The sequence below is a fragment of the Drosophila subobscura genome, chromosome J (assembly GCF_008121235.1).
Source record: "Drosophila subobscura isolate 14011-0131.10 chromosome J, UCBerk_Dsub_1.0, whole genome shotgun sequence".
In the NCBI taxonomy this organism is placed as follows: domain Eukaryota; kingdom Metazoa; phylum Arthropoda; class Insecta; order Diptera; family Drosophilidae; genus Drosophila; species Drosophila subobscura.
Genome location: NC_048532.1, coordinates 10,599,099 through 10,620,091, shown reverse-complemented (window position 1 = coordinate 10,620,091; position 20,993 = coordinate 10,599,099). Strand labels below are relative to the sequence as shown.

Below are 20,993 nucleotides of genomic sequence, written 5' to 3'. Positions count from 1 at the left end.
TAGATTTTCAACACAAATGGGTTTGTAATACAGAAAACTCGTCTTAGAATGATCATAACTAAACTGATAGATGGAAGATAGAAACTTCTGAGGTTTTATTCCATTGATTTTATTTTTGAGATATTGGAGATTGGAGATACATTGGAACAATCGCGTTTCTGTTAACGATAGTGAGGCCCCTCCTGAAACCCATGGGAAAGCTATTTCTAGACAGCACGGGGCGTAGAGTACGCTGACAATACCCTGTCATTTGTCTCAAGAGAGTTAACGTTTTCTCCACCCATTCAGCAGAGAGACGCTGCAGCTGTCGAAATGAAATGTCTACCTGCGAAATGATTTCATTTTCAGACGGGCTTTCGGACTCGTACTCGGACGCGGAATCGCTTCTCATTTGCGAAAAGTAAATGCCGCTTTTAAAGTCAAATGAAGGGTCGGGGAGCAGCAGCAGCAGCAGCAGCAGCAATAATAATGGGAAAAGAGGGGCAGAAGAGCGGAGGGGAAACAAGTACAAAGCCAAAAAAAAACGTTTTGACTTGTGCCCAAGAGCAGCGGCTGTGGGGCTGAGCGGCAGCGACTGTGGGGCTGTGCAACCTGATGTTCGTTAGTGGAAAGGTCAAGGATTATTATACTTCATCATAACTCTATTAAGCTCCGAAGTCCGCAACATTACAGCTTACTGTCTTACTGCCCCTGCCTCATGCCACATGCCACTTTGCTGCTGCTGCTGCTGCTGTTGCCGTTGCCTTCACTGCGCATTTGTTTGTATATTGTTATTATCTTTTTATGCAGCACACACGAGAGATCTACAAAGGTAGAGGCAGTGGCAGTGGCAGTGGCAGTCAGGCCTCCTCCTCCTCCTTCTCCTCCCCACATGAGGTATGCCACTCTCTGCTGTGCGCGACTCTGGTGATAGTTTCGTCTTTTCAGCATTACTTTTTTTTTGTGGGAGTTTTACTGTTTAGTTTTCTATTACACGAAATTGAGTAAAAGTCCCAAAACGAAAGCCACCCCACGGAAGACGGTTGCTCGGGTTGCGGTGGCAAGGGGAAAACGACTTTAAGAGCAAAAGCCTAAGGCAAAGAAACGACGAAGCTTTCGAGGGGCGACTTTTGTACGCGCAAGCATTTGATTTGATTATTGAAGAGTTTTGCATTAACTTCCGAGAAAACGAGACCAAAAAGACCGAGACAAACGCTCTTTAAAGCTGCCTACCTTCCCCCTCCCTCCCTGCCCCTTTGTTTGCTGCTTCCCTGTTCCGCTTTGATCGATGTCTGACTGTGCGCTGCTGCCTGTGTCTGTCTCTGTCTTTGGCATTTTGTCTCGTGTCTTGGAATGATGCGGCACAAATTGCAGAGCAGAATAAATGGGAGGGTTAGAGGGAGAGAGCTACACAAAGAGAAACTGCAGTAGCCTTGGGAGACTGCATGCAAACGGTGGTTGCTCTCTGCAGAAATACAGTAGCAAGAGAACAAGGGAGTGCAGATGATAGATGAAGAGAGCGTAAACAGTAAATTCAGCAGAATATCAGAGAAGTGGTGCAATTATTGCCGTGTGATACTTACTTACTGTTATAATAACTCAGATGGGACATTCATATGGGTTTAATGAATGTTTAAAGAATTAAGCGACACAATTCCGCTTCTAAATAATAACACTTCATTATAAGTCAACTGACATGCGTTTGATCGAAAAGTAATTATCATACGGATACACTGCATTACTTACCTGCGCTCCATGCAGCCAATGCTTGTATGACACTTTTAACTTCACTGACTTGCTGTATGAGCCAGGAATCAAGCAGATGTCATACGATCACAAATCTCATACGCTTACGCTTAAAGGTCATAAACTGACAAAGACTTTGACTACATATTTTCTTGCAGTGCATGCCAAGCGCCATCTGGCGGCGCGTGACAGCCAAAGCCCATCTCTGACGGTAGGACAGGCAATGACGAGTTAATTTCTTCGCCTTCTCATGCATTAATTGAGTAGCCCCAGGCGTATGGCTGAGAGGAGGGGTGCCGGGGTGCTGACTGTGGGGTGTGCAGCGTAGAGTCATCCAACTTATATAAGAGTGCATGGGGCATGCGGCATGGGCATGGCATCAGTCGCTGTGGCGACATTAAAAACTCCAGAGGAGTGACCACAAGAAATGGCTGAAATGGATGTCTGGGGCACTTAGATTTCCAGTAATTTCATACCATTCCCAGTCGCAATCGCGGACCCATACCAACGGTTGGCATCCTACCAGGCCAGTACCATTCCCTTACCCCGTTACCCTTTCAGCATTCATCCATCGACAAAAAGGTCAAATCTTCAAACTGGATGATGTTCATTAGCGACACAGAAAGCCACAAAGCGTGAAACTCCGCCGGCTACAGAGGGGCAAGCACAGAAACACAGAGAGAAAGAGATGGAGATAGGAGAGATCTGTTGTGGGCTTGCACTTTAGACCCGAAAAAAATGCATTTCCTTTAACCCCCACCACCCACCACCACCCACTCTGTGGCCTCTTTGGACTCACCTCCTCCTGCTCCTCCTTCCCCTGTCCATTGTCCGTGGGCACTGCTTTGACTCTCGACCCTTTTTGTCCGTGTTTACATCAAAAACGTGCCTCAAGTGTTCCTGTCACTGCACAAATTGGACATTTATTTGTTGCCCCATCGACTCTGCTCCCCACTCCACTCCACTCCGCCTCTGCCTTACCCCCTGTCGCATGTATTGCCATTTCCATGGAAGGAACGTGTTAAGGATTTCGATATGCAGTTGGGAATGGGAATGGGAACGGGCATGGAGGTGTTCCCCTGGTACTCCTCCTCCACCTCCACCTACCGTACACATGAAATGCAATGAGGCAGCGATTTTTGTGGCGCCACCCCTCCTCGCATGCTTGGATCCAACATTCAGGGGCGTGTTTTCGATCCGCTTTGGCTAATTGATGGTTTTGGCCAGCCATCAGGCAGCAGCAGCAGCCGCAGCAGCCACAACAGCTGCACTCCGCCCACAGATGGATAACTCACTCCTTAAGCAGACACACTGCTTGCCACTTGCCACACAATTAAGCCACTTGCTGCACTGCAATTTGTCAATTAGCTAATGTGTGTGGGGAGCTGCTTGGGAACCATTTCTGATGTGCTTTTGCTCTTCTTCTCTTTGCAGAACTTCCTGGCTGCCAATGCCCAGTGCTGGTGGAATGGACCACTGACGGCGGCGACGCGTGCCCTCAAATACGCCGGACATGTGGCACCCGGCATGCTGCTGGTCACCGCCGAACCCTGCGCCCTGGAGGTGCTGCGCGGCGCCTTTGCCAGAAGCGTACTCAAGCCACCGGCCACCTATGTGATCAGCTCTGTGGGTGAGTTTTAGTTGTAGCAATCCTAGACTTAAATTTCGAACCCCTTTTGGCATACAAAAAATTACTGAAAATTGTCTGAAGCCAATGATTGGGCGCAATAATGGGGGTAGAGAAGATCCTTCAAAGGGCAACAAATCCTCCGGCCAGTCTCGCTCCAACGACGATCAGCAAATGCAAATGTCGATGGCGGAGCTGCGCAGGCGCTTGGACAACGAGAACGTGGCCAATGCGCAGGTCGATGAGCAGCTTCAGGACGATTTCCAGCGCTGGAAGGACATTTTAATGGTGCGCTGGGTCATGTACGAGGAGCAGCGGAAGTACAACATGCGCTGCGGGGTCAAGGCCAAGAGCGACGCCACCATCTGGCGCATACTGTCGATGGTGCAGCAGGAGCTGGAGCAGAAGCTGCAAATGGAGAAATTACTGGGCTCCTGCAGGCGCTTTCCCTCGCCCATGGCCCTCATGGATGACGAACGTTCGGTGGGTGACAATCTGCAGGTGCTCGAGCCGGTGCGGGATGTACTAAGTGGCAGGGGAGGCAGCATTATGTGGGAGGAGCAGCCAACGGAGCAGCCATGTAAACCAGAGGAATCATGGGACATGCAGGGTGAATGTACGTGCACGGCATGTGCTTCATGCAGAAGGGGGAAAAATCCCCACCAAAAGGTTAAGAATGAATCCAAAGCCAATCCGTGTTCGTGTCCGTCTAAGGAGCCAAATCAGAAGCTCGGCTTTGTGAAGCAAGAGAACCCCTCTATGAATGAACAGTCCCAGCCAATGTCCTTTTTTGTGGAGCAAATGAAGAGCCAACCGAGGCACTCGCAGCTTAGCAATGACTGCACCTGCCTGAGTGTCGCAATCGGGGAAGGAACGAGGAGACAGCCGGAGTCGCCAAAGTCACCGTCAAGGTCCACGTTTAGTGCCAGTTTTGGGTGCCAGTTCCAGGGTGATCCTGAGCAACATTTAGGCCACAGGAGAGCCGAGTGTCTGCCCAACTTTCTGAAGAAGTTCAATAAGATAACGAAGCTCAATCAGTCGGGCATGCTGGTGCCGGCCAGTGCCTTGCTGGAGCTGGCCGGGGAGCTGCCACAGAATGTGGGCCGAGCAGCCACCTGGACCTGCCACAAGCTCCCAGCGCAGCAGCTGCATAACGTTGGGAAGGTGCCGCAAAAAAGCCACGAAACGGTGAAGTGCATGCCACAACGTCCACAACGACGCATTAGCGAGGACCCAAACGATCCCCTGCTGGTCTATGTGAATGAAAAATTCGATGAGGATGCACAGTCCGGGCTGGGCAACTCCGGTTTGACCTCCTATTACAGCGCCACTGAGTTGCAGCCCAAGCAGGAGGAGCCCGAGCCAGAGCCAGAGCCTGAAACCCAGCTGGGATATTGTCCGCTGTGCGATAAGCGGCACCTGCGTATGCCACCGCCCTTTTGAGTGGTTTCTCGACCCCCAACCAACAGCGGCTTCACCGTGAAAATAAAGCAAAAAGGTCTAGCCGAAAAATGATGCAGCTCTTCCTCCTCCACCCCTAAACTGCGCCACACCGCGCTGCACCTCATCAAACATTGATGCCGCTGTCTGGGTCCGCAGTGCCTCGTTAGCTGTCAATTAAGTGGACACCTGTGCAGTTAATGCCACTGCCACTGCCACCAGTGTCCACTCTGCCCCCTCATTCCCCCCCTTTTCACACTTTCACAGTCCTGTTGCCGAGGTTGTGGCCAAAAAATGGCCACAACTGTGCGCATTGATAAATGGACAGCCAGCCAGCCGGGCAGAGATCGTAGTCGTCGTCGTCGTCGGCCTTTGGCGAACTCTGTTTGGGAATTAATAAGTTTCGATTTGTGGCTGCCACTCGTGGCCATATATAATCCGTGGCGGCCACAAGGGGGCGCTCCATTTGGCCTTTGTCGGTTCAAAACTTTGTGGCACTCATTCAATTGAGGAAATATTGCTGCTGCTGCTGCTGCTGCATGACCAAACAAAGAGGCGCACTCAAACAGCAAACAAACACAGACGGGGGCACAGATGGGAGTTGCAACTGCAATGCATGATGCATGTGTGTGGCATGTTTCATTTGGCAGGCAGAATCCGTTCCATGTTTGCTAATTAACATCTGCAATGGCGTAGAACCCATTAACTGTTAATTACCATAAACATGACAATTCCATACGCAAAGAAGTAATGGCCTCACGGGGGGGTATGTAGCTCTGAGTGCCACATGGAATGCATTCTGGCAACTCCTATATGCTGCAATCCTTCTTGCAGCTCTTAAATCCACAAATATACTGCTTTAACTGCTTCGCATTTTAAATTTCAAACCTCTGGCATGCAGTTAATCATTTGTTTGAACTGCTTTTCAGCGATATTAAAGATATGTTGCGAAGCAATGTTGCCAGGAATTTCATAAAGTGTTGCTTAAGGGAATCCAAAGCAACAAACTGCATGCAGTGTAAGAAGATGTTGCCAAACATTACAGCAAATAAAACCCAACCACACGTGAAAGCAGAAATATTCATGCTGCTGGTTACTAACAGAAATAATATTAAAATTCTTAAATTTGGTTATTTAATTGCAATTAAAGTCTTAGACTGGAAAAACAAACAAACGGGCTTTGCGAAAACGGTAAAAAACACACCTGGGCATGGCATTAAATTAAATGAAGTTTTATTGACTGGCGGCAGACGCCTATTAATTTGATTTGAGCCGGTTGTTATTCACGAAATAAAATGTAGTCGTAAAGGTTGTAAAACTTAACAAGCAGTGCAAACAAGCAGTGATATTGTCTCGCAATTGGATTGAAAACTGTTTGGACACAAAACAATTATAAGAATGTTGCTAGCGCAGCGAGAAACTCCCACCAGCCACGTCGTTATGCTGTTCAAAAGTAAACTAAACCGTAGAAAAGTGGGGAAATAATAGCAACAATAACTATGGCAATGGGCAATAACAATCGCAAGAAAAGCAATAACAAAAGAAATAAAATAACACATAGCATGGAAAACAATCAATCAGGCGGCAATTTCTCGCTCAATTAGACAACAAACATGCCAAATAAATGCAACAAAACAACAAAAATCAAACGAACGAAACTGAAGAGCAAATTAAATTCAGTTTCGTGTTAAAGAGCCAAGTGGATGAGAGGGGTGATGGTGGTGATGGTGGAAGAGTGAAGATTGCCTGTGCTGCCAATTTGACAACGAAATATCAGTAAAGTGAAGGAAGCAGCAGACAGTGAGAGAGAGAGAGAGGGGGGCAGTGAAGAAACAGACAAATGGCAAATGCAAAATAGCTGGAAAGCGAGAAAATTATACAGTTCCCAGATGGAGAAGAGAGACAGGGAGAGAGTAGAGAGCGAGCGAGTGAGTGAGAGAGTGCTGTCTGTCTGTCTGATTGCCGAGTGAAAAATAAAGAGCCGCAAATCAATTTCATCACGATTTCTCGTCGATCGTCCGTCCGTTGGTCCGTTGGTCGGAGATGTTGCTGAAAGTGAAATGTGGCCATGACAGTGCCGCGGCTCCCGGCACTCACCCGGCCCGGTCTCTACCAATCGCTCTGCGGATAGATGATCCGTCCGTCTGTCCGTCTGATAATTGTAACTTAATATTCGAAGCCATTAACAAATCGCAAATCTGTAGAAATCAGCCACAGAAATCAGCAAAAAGCCTCGCAGCAACATGTTGCTTTAGCTGCATGGCTGCATATATGCAAATGAGTCCGAGATGCAAGCAGATTAGTTGCAGACACAAGTTGCCACGACAAATGTTGCCATCCAAAGGAACAGTGGAACATTCTGCCGTTAGAGCTTCATGTGCGGAATTTTAACCACATAACGAGGCAATTTCTGGGAAAAAGGTTCAACAAACTTCCACTACGCATCTAATCTGTGGAATTGTGGGGGTGTGGGACGCATCAAAGCGTAACCAAGTTCGCCAAAAGAAGAAAGATCAAAAGGCAAGAGTCACTGTCATTGAGGTCTGTCCGTGTGTCTGTCTGTCCCTCGGGTCTTTTGCAAGTTCATCTTCCCAATCGCATGGTCGCTTGAGCACACTGTCCCACACTCACCCCACAAACACCTCTCACCCATCCAATAAAATTCCGCAACAAAAGAGCGTTACCAAAGCGATTATTGTAATTCTATTGTTCTCCTTCCTTCAACGTTCTCTCCAACGTTCTCTCCTCCGTTGTCTTTCATCATCTGCTGGCTGTGCCTTTGACTGGTCACACTGATTACTCCTGATCCCCCAACGCCCCCGTAATGAGGTCAACCCCACTTTGACTTGAAGTTTTTGGTTACGCTCCGCAGCTTTTCTCCCCTCATTTCGCTGGGAAAGTGTTCTCGCTGGGAAGTGTCTTTCAGCGTCTTTCAATTGTGTTTCCAGCGGAGAATTACTGGGAAAAGATAGGGAAAAGACAGCGGGTAATACGCACCAAAAATGGAAGACAATTTTGCCAAAATGCGACACGATTCTATGCCCAATGGCTGGCTATAGCTGACATTATCCTCTCCATTCCCATCATCATCAGCAGCAGCAGTAGTGCCAGCCCCCCATGGGGTATGGAAAGTTGCACAATGCCGCCACGAATGTAACTGTATTTTTGGTTGGCAGGAGGCTGCCCAGGTTCAGGTCCACTAACCCTAAACTCATTGACCTTTAACACAGCAGCGGCAGCTACAGGAACAGCCAAAAAGTGTCGCCAAGCAGTTTTTGGTCTTTTGTATACACTTTGGGCAGCGGGTATTCAGATTTTGGGAGCAGAAAAGGGAGGAGTATCCAAGGGAAAGCAAGAACTAACTCCAGAGAGCAAGCCTTGATGGCAGGATCTGACTTTTCGTAGAACAAACAAAGGGAAATGATATTCCTGAGGCGGCAAAGAGTATTCCCCACTTCGTTTAACTTCCTTTGCCTTTTGCTTTGTTTTTTTTTTGGCCATCGTCGTCGTGCTGCTCCTTATTTGCCAGGCGGCTGGCCCACTGTCCGACTGTCTGGACTATCTGGCTGGGCTGGCATTTTGTTGGTGTTGCAACCACGTAAATGTCAATTTGCATTTCGTTTGCTGTGCCACCGCAAGCGTCGCGTCGTGAGGCGTTGCATAAACAGCAGCAGCAGCAGCAGCGGCACCGCCACCTCCTGCTACTCCTTGGTGCAGCGAGACCTTGTTTTTTTTTCTCTTGCAATTTGTTACTGATCTGCAAAATATTTTTATTAACAGACGGAAACAATTAGCGGCCACCGACGCAAACGCAGCGACAGGCGTAACTGTATTGCTGCTCTTTTCCTCCTTGCAACTTGCAACTGCCACTGCCACTGCGACTGCGTGGCCTTTGCCGCCTGTCCTCAGTGGAGAGTAAAAGAAAAGAAAAAAACTTAAATGGGAAATTGAAAACGCGCAGCAAACGTTTCAGACACAAAATCGTGATTGCCTTCGTTTTGGCCGCTAGACATTTTGTTTTTGCTCGGCAGTTTTTTGTTTTTATTTGCTCTGGAAGTGCTCTACATGAGCGCCCCTTTCAGTGGGAGGGTGGCTAGAGCTAGATGGCTGTTGGGCAGGGGTGTGCGCTGTGGATTTCCTATGTAAAATTGCATTCCAGGGAAAGCTGCAAATGTGACAAGGAGACGAAAGAAATTAAGTTTAAGCGAGGGAATGGGAGAGAGAACGGGCTGGGAATGGCAGGGAGAATGCTGCTAGGAGAAGCTCCTTTAGAGAAGAACAAAACACCGCAAACACACGCACTTGGGGCACACTCCACGCATCCTCCCGGCAACCTGATTGAATAATTGCCCCGCAGGAAAACGAAAGCACACACACACAAATGACCAACTTCTGCCATAAGCCTGGAAAGCAACAACAACAAAAAGCTCTCTCATCTGCATCTTGTTTCGCGGAGTGAAGCACGAAACTCGAGGCCGCCTGTAAATGATAATAAATATGGAAAAGACGTGAAAACGATTGCCGCGATTTTCCCACCAACACTTTAGATGTGGCTGCCCGGCTGTCTGTCTGTCCGTCTGTCTGTACCCTCCTTTGCCTTTGCCTTTTCGGACACCGCCTCCTTCTGGCGGTGGCCGTGCAGCCAGCCAGCCAGCCATCCATCCATCCGTCTTAAGTAGAGTGAAAGTGTTGCGTTTTGGTTTTCAAAAAACCAAAGACTGAGGCTAAGCTTTAGTTTATGTTATTGTTGCTGTTGCTGTTGCTTTTTGTTGCCCGGCGGACACATATCCTTGTGTTCAATCAAACCCAAAAGCGACGTCAACGCGCAGCGGACTCGGGCTCCAGTCTCCGTCTCCAGTCTCAGCTCTCTGCGGATTGTGGCCTGGCGTCGGAGTCAAGTGTTTTGTAGCTTGAAGGTTGTTGCTGTACGTTGTTTACCTCCCACTGAAAGGCAAAAGATACACAGCCCCCCCCCAACTGTCTCTCTCTCTCTCTCTCTCTGTGTGTGTGCAACATGCGGCAAACATTTTTAGCGCTTGTAGTTGCCATGCATTTTTATGCAAATGAAAAATGTTTCTTTGCGATATCCCCGCCACCCGCCTGCCCAGCCTGCTGCACTGCTGATCCGCTGATTCCGACGCTGTGGCCATTACTGTGATGCAATTGCCGCAAGTAACAATAATCTTGATGTATGATTTTTTTTCCTTCTCTCTCTTTAGTTGTTGTTGTTTCGTATTATTAGAAAAATGGCAACAAAAATAAGGAGGAAATCTTGTGGGGCTATCGTGTTGTTGGCACATTTTCGCGTTACCCCGTTTAGCCCCTCCCCCCGTCTCCTCTCTCCACTCTCCTCTTAAGTTTTCTGTTTGATCTCATAACCGCCAGCGATGCTGCCACACAGCAACAACAAAAACAAAAACAAAACAATGGACTTGAGCATCATAAACTTTTAACGCTGTCCATTTCGAAATAATCAATAATTTTTGGCCATCGAAGGCAATTTATTATTGTTTTTTCTTCTCTCTGCTTGCTGGCCAGACTCTTTTTGTTGTGCCCCGCAGCCTTTGGGAATGAGAGGAGCAAATAAATTAACACTTCCTTAAACGATAAACACCAAGAGTCGTCTGCCTCGCTCGAAAGTGGGTATTGGATTGGATGTATCTTGGGGGGAAGTGCGAGAGAAATGCATTTGGAAATCGAATTGAAATGGCCAAAAACAGCAGAGCGGGGGCGTCACGGGTTTGCTTTGCGTTTCGTTTATTAATTTTAATTGCGACGGGGTGGCAACGCCCGCAGGCTAACCGTTAAAAAATTGCAGGCGGTGAAGCTACGCTGTGAAAGAGAGGGAGATAGAGAGAGAGAGAGCGAGCTGGAAGAGAGGAGCGTAGAGAGAAGCCTTGATCTTGTGTCTTTTGTAGCTTAGATGAAGATGAGAGATTTTTTGCCTGCTGGAAAATCATTTTAAATAAAACAAAAAAATATTTAATTGATTTATTTTTTATATTCATTAATAAACACATTTAATGGAGCATTGCTTTTGGTTATTTATTTTTTTGTTTATCTCGGAATAAGTAGATTTAGGTAAAAAAATATCAAAAATAGATAAAAATGTGCCATAAAAATGATCAATATTAAATTATTAAATATTGCTAACTATAGACAGGCTGCTAGGTGCCATCAGATCTAAGTAGATATTTGTTGTTGATGGATTTAACAGAAGAAGACAAAGATTGAAAGGGATTTTGGTTCCAAAATGTGCCAAAATGCAGCCACAAATTGGGCACATTGTACAGAGGTTAAAGGCAAACCCATAGAAATTGTAAACCCAATAATTCGAAATAAAATAAACGAGTATTTGGGCTTGGTAATAATTCTTGTGCCTCGTTTGCGCTCCAAAAACTTCCCACCAAGCTGGGAGTCTCTTTCAAGGTTTCTTTTGTAATAAATAATATCTGTGAATCTCTGACCTTCCCACAAACAGCAGCAGTCGCAGTGGCAGTGGCAGTTGCCGCAGCCTTTGCGGCACATTTGCATGCACATGTGGGGGCGTTCAGTGCCAGTTCCAGTGCCAAATGGCATCTCATCGGTCCAATGGCCCAACATTGGGCTTTATGACGCTCGACATCTGCTTGCAGCCGAGATAAAGTGCAGCCAATGCAGTGGAGTATTCAGCTCTCATATTTGTGTGTGTGTTTAGCTGGGCTCCAGATTCCAATTTGGCTACTGCTTGGCCGCAAAATTTACGAGTTCAGGGCGTTGCTGCCAAATGGGGAAATCTCCAGGGGCAAATAAATTCGCGTGGCATCTAAGTGGCAAACAACAAATGGTTGCAGTTGCACATTGAGATTGAGTGCGCGTCTCCCCCCCTGAAAGATTAATCGCTGGACAAATTTGCAATGTGAAAGTGCGAGTGAGAGGCAGCTGAAGGGGGGGTTGCGGAGGCCGCACCAGCTGTGGCGGGAAAGGCGACTGTTTGTGGCGACTGTTTTTTGTCTTGCCAGTCGACGGGGCTGGCCCGTCGCCTATTGCCACTAATTGTCCTTGACGCTGGAGCATCCCACATGGCATTTTGTTGTTGTTGTCTTTGGGGGGGGCTTTTGTGGCGCAAATTGCTGCCGGCAACGGAAAGTGAAAACTTGAAAAATTGATTATGCAACTGCAGCAAGGACGCACAGGCACAGGCAGAGACAACGGAGGTCGTCACACACTTGGTCTGATTTTGCAGCACCATCGCACCTCTCTCTCCCTCTCTCTCTCTCGCTCTCTATCGGTGTTGAGGCATGCCACTAGACACAGATACACGTTGCTGCCTGCCTCGGGGGCGTTGCTGCCTGGCGTCGTTTGTGTTTCCCCATTTATTTAGAGGTTAAGCTGCAAGTAGGAAGCGTTTTTTTTCTGGTGGAGGCGCGATGCGGCACCAACGGCTGCAGAGGAGTGCCATAACTATGGGCAGAATATGCCGCCACATGCCACATGCTGCGGTGCACTCTTTGCTGTGCGCATTTTTAATTAAGTATACGCCGTGTTAACGCTGCCACTGGCCATAGAAGGAGCGGCAGGCATGGCCTACCCATGCGAGAGGTCACCGCGTGGAGACAGCAAACAAAACTTAATTCGGTTTAATTACCCCTCGATTGTGGCCAAGGCAAACGGGGAGGGGGGGTACGTCTCCCTGGTGGCCACCCAAAATGCCAGCAGAAACAGCGAAGCAGCCACCAAGTTCGATGGAAAAAATGCGAGCAAGTTTTGCGTTGTCCCAAAATGGAGCAAACGCGGCGCGCAGCTGGTTTTGGTGTGGCAGTCGGGCCCGTGTTTAGCCTTATTTGTACCCCCACTGATTGCCGTCTCTCTCCACCCATTGCAGGTGACATTGACGATTGCATTGTGACGCCAACGGTTCAGGGACAGTTCACGCCGCTGCCCGAGGCACTCTGCGACGTGATCATGGACCTCACCGCCGAGGGCCAATCGGCCACCGTGGAGCATGTGCGCGGCAAGCTGGGCGCCCGGTTTCCGCACATGACAACACCCGCCACGGAGGTCATCTACGATTCGCTGGCACAGCTGATGCAGGAGCAAAAGATCTATCAGACCTCCAAGGGTTACTTTATCTTTACGCCAGAGTGAGTTTGTGCCCCGAAATTTGCCTAAACTTTGTGCTAATTCTTCTCCCAAACATTAGACGTCGTCGCAGTCGCTCGCGTCCGCGCAGCAATCATCATCAGCTGAGCGGCAGCCTGGCCTATGCCCAGCTGGAGGAGGAGGAGCAGCAGCATGGCGAGAGTGTGGTGCCGCAGGAGGCACGCACCATGCTCATGTCCAACTCGGAGGCCTTGCACTCGCTCTACGGCGAGATATCCACAGAGCGGGACGGCGATCTGACGCATCAGTGCATCCAAACGAATCTGGCGGATGTGATCTGCGGTGGTAAGAAGCGATCTATCCATCGTTTGCCCATCAATCACTCAATTGGTTTACCCTGACAGGCAATCCCAACGACAAGATCATTTATCCCAGGGCTGCGAAGCGGCGCAGCGCCTCGTTTCCGACGCCGCGCAGCTTGGAGCGGCGGCACAGTTTGCGGCTCTTTGGCTCGTCGAAGCGCCTGCAACGCTGCGCCTCCACGCGCAGTCTGTCCAAGACCTACGCCCAAGCGCTGAACACCACAGACAGCAGCAGTTCGGAATACCAAAGCACAGATTCGTCATCACCCAGTGAGTAGCGAAGCAGCGTGGCAAAACCATCATGGAGTGGCTCTAACCTTTCCCTTTGCTTTCTTAGAAAAAGGATCTTTGCTCTCACGCCTGTTCCGACGCAGTGGCCGGGCCAAGCAGCGACAGATTGAGACATATTCCGCACAATTTCCGCCCGCCGAGTGGTTCAACACGCGCGCCGTGCATCTGCACAGCGTGGGCACACAAACGGCCGAGCATGTAAGCAGAAACTTCCAGCTGGCGGAGCACTTACTAATGATACATTCTCCCCCCCTTTTGCAGGACCTGCCTATCGCCCACACGCTGTCGAATTCAACCTTCTACGATGGCTCGGAGCTGAGTCAGCGCTCGTCCACGCTGCCACGTCGCCATCGCCGTCACATGTCCAGCGAGTCGACCTTCCTCATATCCTCGCGCGACTGCTCGCCCATACGCCGCCGCTCGCCCGTGTACTGCAGCGGCTCGCTGCCTCGCTCCACGCAGTCCATACCAGCCACCACGGGCACGACGACGACAGCCACGAAAATGAATCACTCCTCGGCCACGCTCTCGCGGCTGGGCCACACTGGGCCCCCGAAGACCGCACCAAAGTCGGTGATTGGCAAGCACATCTTTGAGAGTTCGCCCTCGCGCTCCGGCACACTGAAGGCGACCTCGGCCAAGCGGCAGACGGATGGACTGGTCATCAACAGTTGCACGGACAACAAGGCGACGTATCGGAGTCTGCAGAGCAGCGGGCCGTCCAGCCTGGAGTCGTGCAAGACGTCGTCGATGTTTGCGAGCGGCCCCTCGAGCATCGACAGCATCGGCAAGGTCTCGTTCAGCCAGAAGACCAGCGGCCACTCTAGTCTCGATTCGCAATGCTCCACCAACACCGCCGTGGTGGCACCATCCACCGGCAGCAGTGGCATTGGCGGTGCTGGTGGTGGCAGTGTCGGCAGCACGCGCTCCATTCTGCTGCTAAACGGTTCGCCCAGGGGCACGCCGCGTCACCAGGCGATGCGTGCGCGCGTGGCCGAGGCGCAGGCACAGCGGCAGCGGGCCAGCACGCCCAATCGCATAATGGAGGAGCTCAGCTATCCGCACATACAAACGCACACACACACGCACAACGGAGGGGGAGGAGCCGTAGCGGGTGGCGTGCCCAATTCGAGCAGCAACAACTCGATCACGCTGCAGGTGACAACCACATCGAGCGGCGGGGGTCAGAGCATACCCAGCACCAAAATCTTTGTGCAAAACTCACCGGTGAGGAGCGTCATCACGCTGGAGAATGGCAAGATGCTGGAGAACTCGAACGTGTTCATCATCAACAACGAAACGATGACGAACGAGCGGGGGGAGATCATCAAGAAGACGCTGTCCAAGCAGACTTCCAGCCCAGCGGCAGCTAATCCGGCAGCAGCCGCACCCTCAGCCACCTCCACGCCAGTTCGAACAGCACAAAAACAACAGCAGCAGCAGCAGCAGCAGCAGCAGGAGTCTGTGTCCATGTCTGGGTCCAACGAGCAGCCCTTGAGCGAGACGGAGGCCAACTCGGAGACCTGTGACTCCATTTCCTTCATCAGCGAGTGCTCGCCGGACAACACGTGCCCCGTGGATACGCCAGACATGCCGGAGATCCCCATCTACGATGGTGGCAAGTACGCGAAGAACACGAACAACGATGCCACCATGAACAACAGTCGCAAGTTGTGCCTGCAGCTGGCCAATGGCATTGCCTACAAGAACAATGTCCTGAAGAACGAATCGCAGCCAAACAGCCCCAGTGCCGAGAGCAGCAGCAGCAGCAGCCCCTGAAGCTGGCGGCACTGGCGAAGCAGGACTTTGAAATCGCCGGCTCTGTGGGCAATTTGCACTTTTACGAGAAGAGCTCCAAGGATCTGGGCCCGGCGCAGAGCAACCACAATCTGATGATGAACAGCAGCACCGATCTGAAGCATTTGTGCTACGAGTCTGTGTGCCAGCTGCAAAAGTGCTCGATGAACGGCGATGAGCTGGCGCTGGCCCACTTGCTGAGGAAGTCAAACAATCCCAATCCGCTGGGCAGTGAGCCCAATCTGGCGCTCAAGGATCTGGCCAATGACAAGGCCATGGACAAGGAGGGCATCGATCGGCGTCTCAGTCTCACGAAGGAGTCGCTGGAGCAGGGCATGGGCATGGGCATGGGCATGAACACTGGCAACGAGGAGCTCTACAACTTTCCCAGCCTCACCGATTTGTCGTTCAACTTTACATCGCTGGCGGCACGCAAAATCCTGCAGGGTGTCAGCCTCAACAGCATCGACACGCTGGTGGAGCTCAATATGGCAGCGGCGGCGGCAGCGGCAGCCGCAAACAATGTCAAGGAGAAGCAGCAAAATAACCAAACAGCAGCGGCCACAACGGCAGCATCGGTCTGCACCGACTTTGGGATGGTCTAGGGGAAGCCTGCCCCCCGCCCTCTTAGCATAATCAAACGAAAAATCGTAGCAATTAAGAGACAAATATCTCTGCATTTTGGCAAAATTATGTGCGAAAAGTTTTTGTGTAATTTTGATTTCCCTGATTGAATTTTGATAGCTGCAATTTGTATATTTGTTTTAGGGTTTCTTATCGGATGCAACTTTTATTTACAGTGCCAAAATACGTTTAGTTTAATTTTAGTTTCGTATTATTTCATTACCAATTAAACAAAAGCAAATGTAAGGCCAGTTCGAGCGTTGCCCTCAACGTGTGAAGCGCCGCCAAGCGGGCTTTGTGGGCGAATCCCAATCCCCATTCGATTCGTTTTCTACTTTACACTTTTTTGTACATTTACTCAATGCAATTGTTTATACAAACTATAATACTAACAACAAATGCCACCCCCCTCCAAAATGCGATCCCCTCTATCTATACATACGATATTACGATACACGATACACACACGAGAAATGCATAATTGTATGTGTTTGTGTGTACTACGACCATAGAATTTAGCACTTAACGATGATACAATAATTTTTGTACAAGGCCTTAATTAGTAAAGTCAGCAATAATACAACATAAGTTGAAAATCACTAATAAAATATAAATACATGAAAACTGTTTGCTTGCTCAGCCCTGTGTGATGGGTTTAAAATTGTAAATTTCATAGCTGTATGCTATGAAACGACGGATGTACATTTAGCTAAGCTGTTTGCTATGTAACTGTTAAAAGCTACTTTTTGATTGCACCTTGTCGCCCTCACTCGGCCACAGTGGCGCCGCAGTGGCAAGTTCTGGAACTAATTGTAAGACTTTCGCTACATTTTCAAAGCCCTCAAAATTTGTACAAATTTCTCAACATTTCAAAACTTGCAGCATTTGTAAAACCATCGCAAAATTGTAAAATCCGCGACACATCAACAAATTCGGAACACATTTGTAAAACCTGCGCAACCTGCAGCATTTGGTGAAACCTTCGCAACATTTCAAAAACATCTACAGCATTTGGGACACACATATTCACATCATTTCGAACAGTGGCGCCACACTCAGGTAACTATTGCAACATTACGAACAGTGGCGCTATATTTGGGACTTTAAATTTTTACATTTTACTCAAAATTGACATTCTACATTTTACACAAAATTTACATTTAATTTGTTTTGGTTTCAGGAGCAAACAAAGGATGCGAAGGAAAAAGAAAAGTTAACTTAAAACTATTCTTGTACGCGGTTTAATTAATAAGGTAAATATCACACAATTTTGAGACCCCCTTGAACTCCATGAGTGAGGCCCCTGCGAGACGAGGTCGATCAGGTAGCATCCGTGTCAGTGGCTGTTGATCTGAGTGCCGCCACTGTCAACGTTGCCGGTGCCGGCAGTGTGAGATGCAGACATTCGACGACTTTCTTTAACATTTCGATTTTAAAATTTCTCCCCATAGAAAAACCCTTTAAATTCATATAAATTGATTTATTGGTGTTGCTTTCAAATTATAATAGTAATATTAATAACGGTACTAGAACGTACTACACCCTACAACGAAATGAATCTAATAGTATAGCTGATTAGTGTAGCGTGCAGCGAGAAATGCCGGAGATACATTTATAGGGGGCTAACAATAAAAGTAAAATTTAACTTTAATTGCTTTTACACTCTTCCTGATCAAATCCAGATTTAAATACCAGAACTTTAAACAATGTGGAATTGGTTTATTTGTGTTTGTATAAGTGTATTCTAGTATTTTTCATAATCGATCAGTCTCCCGACACAGGAACGACGCGCGGGTACTCCTCAACTTGTGGCCGTCGTGTGTCTATTATTTTCTTGTTGCTTTTCTTATCTTATCGCAAATATTTAGCGCCTGCTACTTTCTGTTTTCTGCTTTCTGCTACACATAAATATTTATCTACAGCTGTTTGGTTTGCCCTGGCACACCGTACACAATCCAATTCTATTTACCGCGCCAAGCTACATCGAAGCGGGCGGCTTACAAGTGTCTCTTACATTTACATAATACAAACTAAATTTAGACCTTAACTAAATTAATAACGAATTGGTAGTCCCGCCCTAACCCCATCAACGATTCCCCGTCTAATTTGGCAGCATCTCCGCCAGCTGGCTGGTCAGGCTGGGCGGCAGTTTGTCGGGGAACTTGATGTCAAAGGCAACTATCAGGTCGCCGCGTCTCGAAGGTTCCTTGGGGAAGGGCAGGCCGCGGCCATTGATGCGTCGCGTGGTGGTGGGTTTAATGATTTCGTTTGCCTGATTCACGGGTATGCGTTCGCCCTGCAGCGTTGGCACGCTCACTGCCGCGCCGCACAGCGCCTGCTTGAGGCTGACCTGAGCGGTGTAACGCAGATCGCTGCCCTCGCGCTTGAACTGTGCGTGCGGCTTGTCGCGTATGATGAAAATGATGTCGGCTGGCACTTTGTTGGGCGCCTGATCGCCCTCCTTGGGGAAGGTGATCTTTGTGCCCGCCTTCCAGCCCGGCTTCACTGTGATGCTCAGCACCTTCTCCTCCTTGCGCGCATTGCCCGAGTGCATGGACATGCGCGAGATCTTCATCTTCTTGGTGCAGCCTCTGTCCACCTCCTCCAGCGTCACATACAGATCGTGCTCAATGGGCGGATCCTGCTGCTGCTGGCGCTTCCGGCTCGGCGGCTGGGCATTGAATGACTGGGAGCGGAATGCCCCGGAATTGGGGTTGAAGCCACCGAACATATCCTCGGCGCCCATGTTCAGGAAGACTTCGTTTGTATTGCCTCCCGGCACGCCACCGACGCCGCCGAACATGTTGTCGCCGCCGCCAAAGAAGACGCCAAACGGATCCGCAGCGCCAAAGAACTGGGCGAATGTGGCACGTGGATCGCCATGGAACTGATACTCGAAGCCGCCGCCGGGCTGGCTCTTGCCATCTGGTCCGGGCATGCCGCCCTTCAGCCCCTCCTCGCCATACTGGTCGAATATGTCGCGCTTCTTCTTGTCCGACAGCACCTCGTAGGCCTCGGCAATCTCCTTGAAGCGCTCCTCCGCCTGCGGGCTCTTGTTCTTGTCCGGATGATATTTCAGTGCCAATTTGCGATACGCCTTCTTGATTTCATCGTCATTGGCCTTCTTGTCAATGCCCAGAATCTTGTAAAAGTCTTTTGCCATCTTGCTCAGAGTCGAAGAGTCTCACAGTCTCAGCTGAAAGCACAAAACACGAGAGAAATTATAGTACATGTGTGGCTGTGGCTGCTGATTACCGATTGTTGTTTTTGTTTTATTTTTTTTGTTCTCGTAAAAATGGAATTTGCTAGAAGCCCCGAGTTGTGCAACGACAACCGCCAGCATTTCTGATGTGTTGTCATTTCCCCTCACGAGTGAGGTCGCCCCGCCACTGTGTGTGTGCCCCCACTGTATTTTGCATGTGTCCAGTATAATAATATTCTCCCACACACAAAACACACACAAATCACACACATTGGGCATTTGCCATGCTAATATGCTAATTTCCTGTAGCAAAATTTCTTCACCAAAACTCACCTAAAATGCTGTTTGCTCGCTGCTAAATCTTTTTTTCACGTTTTCACTTGAAATTTGTTCGTATTTTTATTTCTATTATTTAAAACAGTACGGATATTTGACGTTCTTGAAATAATAGATGACGTTCTCAATCAATTTTCTTATATTTTTCTCGTTTCGTTTGCTGTGTTAGCACACACCCTGCTTGCTTTGCGTTTTAAAGTTTTTTTTTTTTGTGTCGCCCGGGTGCAGGGGTTTATATAGATTTTGGCTGGTCTGCTCGTCGAAATTTCTCGATGTTTCGAGCAGCGTAGAGTTGCTTCGTAAAAGCAGGGCTGCTTCGACCGATAAAAAGGCGGCAATTTTCGAAATATGCTCACGAAACCTCTTGCTTGTTTGAATATATAAAATAATTGGTTTTTAGAGTGTTATTATTTTTATTTTATTCGCCAATATTGTGTTTTGGTACTATCGATGTGTTTTTACACTGTTTTTTTATTGCAAGATGTTACCGATTATCATCGACTGAAATGCGGTCACACTTAGGGGCGATAGGTGGCAAACACACGAGAGTTCGAGTGCTCGATACTTGTAGGCGCCAAAAATTTAAATCAGTCTAGCTAAAATTGGAAAATATAAAAGATATCAGTTGGCTAAACTTTTTTGTTTATTGTATGTTGCCGAAAATCAGTGGCAGTGAACAACAAAGATGGTGAGAAGAGAGCAAACCTATATATCTCGTATACCTGGTATATTAGAGAGCGTGTCTGCTCATTTTTGCGTTCTGTTGTGCGGCTCTGACTTGAGAGATATTCCCTGATCATTTGACAGCAGGAGAGGAATTCCCCGACCACTTTACATCAGGAGAGAACTACCCTGACCGTTTAGACACAGGAGAGAATTTCCCTGACCGCTTTACATCAGGAGAGAACTACCCCGACCGTGTGACAACTAAAAGTTTCCCAACCACAAAGAACTTGATACACGAACTTTCCGTTCAAATAATCCTAATTTATTGCTAAGTTGTCAAAAATCGGTCAATTTATTAGTGCAGTATAAACTAAAGCGATCAACTAAATGTCTCGTGCTGCGCGAGCGTCTAAATGCACAGATTAACTCAAAACAAAGTTGAAAGCGCCGGCGCACGTGCAAATGTAAAAACGAAAAGCGGGAAATCGGCGGGAAAACTTGTGGAAAGGCTGAAATATAAAAGCCAATGTGTGTGGAGAGCCAAAGGATTAGAAACATAACTCAGCATGTGTGAAAACAACATTTGTTCTACGTGAAAAAAAAGCCATGAAAAAATGCAATTGCGTCGCCATTTTCGGCGTTGCTTCCCACGCTTGTTTACATGTGTGCAAAGTTGAGTCGAAAGCAGGCGAAGTAAAATAACGGCACTATGGCATGATGTGCCATTGATCTTGAATTGTGTCTTTTTTTCTGTGCGAGTGAGTGCAAGTGTTAGTGAGTGTCGATGGTCATTATGACGGCAAGGGGAGCCAGGCGGGTACGGCTAAAGTGAGTGAAGTGT

At 48.5% G+C, this 20,993-nt stretch overlaps 3 protein-coding genes across 6 annotated transcripts in view; 2 read left to right on the top strand and 1 right to left on the bottom strand.

The window, feature by feature from the left end:
• Positions 1 to 16,564, top strand: part of LOC117893605 (probable secreted beta-glucosidase adg3) — a 57,866-nt gene extending 41,302 nt beyond the window's left edge. Inside the window, 7 exon segments of the mRNA XM_034800281.1 lie at positions 3,160 to 3,355; positions 12,657 to 12,915; positions 12,975 to 13,219; positions 13,279 to 13,506; positions 13,574 to 13,725; positions 13,789 to 15,297; positions 15,300 to 16,564. Of these exon segments, the coding sequence (XP_034656172.1) occupies positions 3,160 to 3,355; positions 12,657 to 12,915; positions 12,975 to 13,219; positions 13,279 to 13,506; positions 13,574 to 13,725; positions 13,789 to 15,297; positions 15,300 to 15,929 (3,219 nt within the window). The 3' untranslated portion in view covers positions 15,930 to 16,564.
• On the top strand, positions 3,425 to 4,864 carry LOC117893607. Of its 2 annotated transcripts, XM_034800283.1 has the most exons (2): positions 3,425 to 4,077; positions 4,111 to 4,864. In XM_034800283.1, the coding sequence occupies exons 1-2, from the start codon at positions 3,440 to 3,442 to the stop codon at positions 4,793 to 4,795; spliced, it is 1,323 nt and encodes a 440-aa protein (XP_034656174.1). In that variant the 5' UTR covers positions 3,425 to 3,439; the 3' UTR covers positions 4,796 to 4,864. The 2 variants fall into 2 exon arrangements, with proteins under 2 accessions (XP_034656174.1, XP_034656173.1); XM_034800282.1 differs by having other exon boundaries at positions 3,425 to 4,864.
• A 1,218-nt stretch (positions 16,565 to 17,782) lies between the features above and the next one.
• Positions 17,783 to 19,694, bottom strand: LOC117894249 (dnaJ protein homolog 1). Of its 3 annotated transcripts, none has more exons than XM_034801202.1 (2): positions 19,474 to 19,694; positions 17,783 to 19,139 (listed from the first exon to the last, which is right to left on the bottom strand). In XM_034801202.1, the coding sequence occupies exon 2, from the start codon at positions 19,109 to 19,111 to the stop codon at positions 18,050 to 18,052; it is 1,062 nt and encodes a 353-aa protein (XP_034657093.1). In that variant the 5' UTR covers positions 19,112 to 19,139; positions 19,474 to 19,694; the 3' UTR covers positions 17,783 to 18,049. The 3 variants fall into 3 exon arrangements, with proteins under 3 accessions (XP_034657093.1, XP_034657092.1, XP_034657091.1); XM_034801201.1 differs by having other exon boundaries at positions 17,783 to 19,125; positions 19,479 to 19,694; XM_034801200.1 differs by having other exon boundaries at positions 17,783 to 19,144; positions 19,484 to 19,693.
• Between the last annotated feature and the right edge of the window lie 1,299 nt (positions 19,695 to 20,993).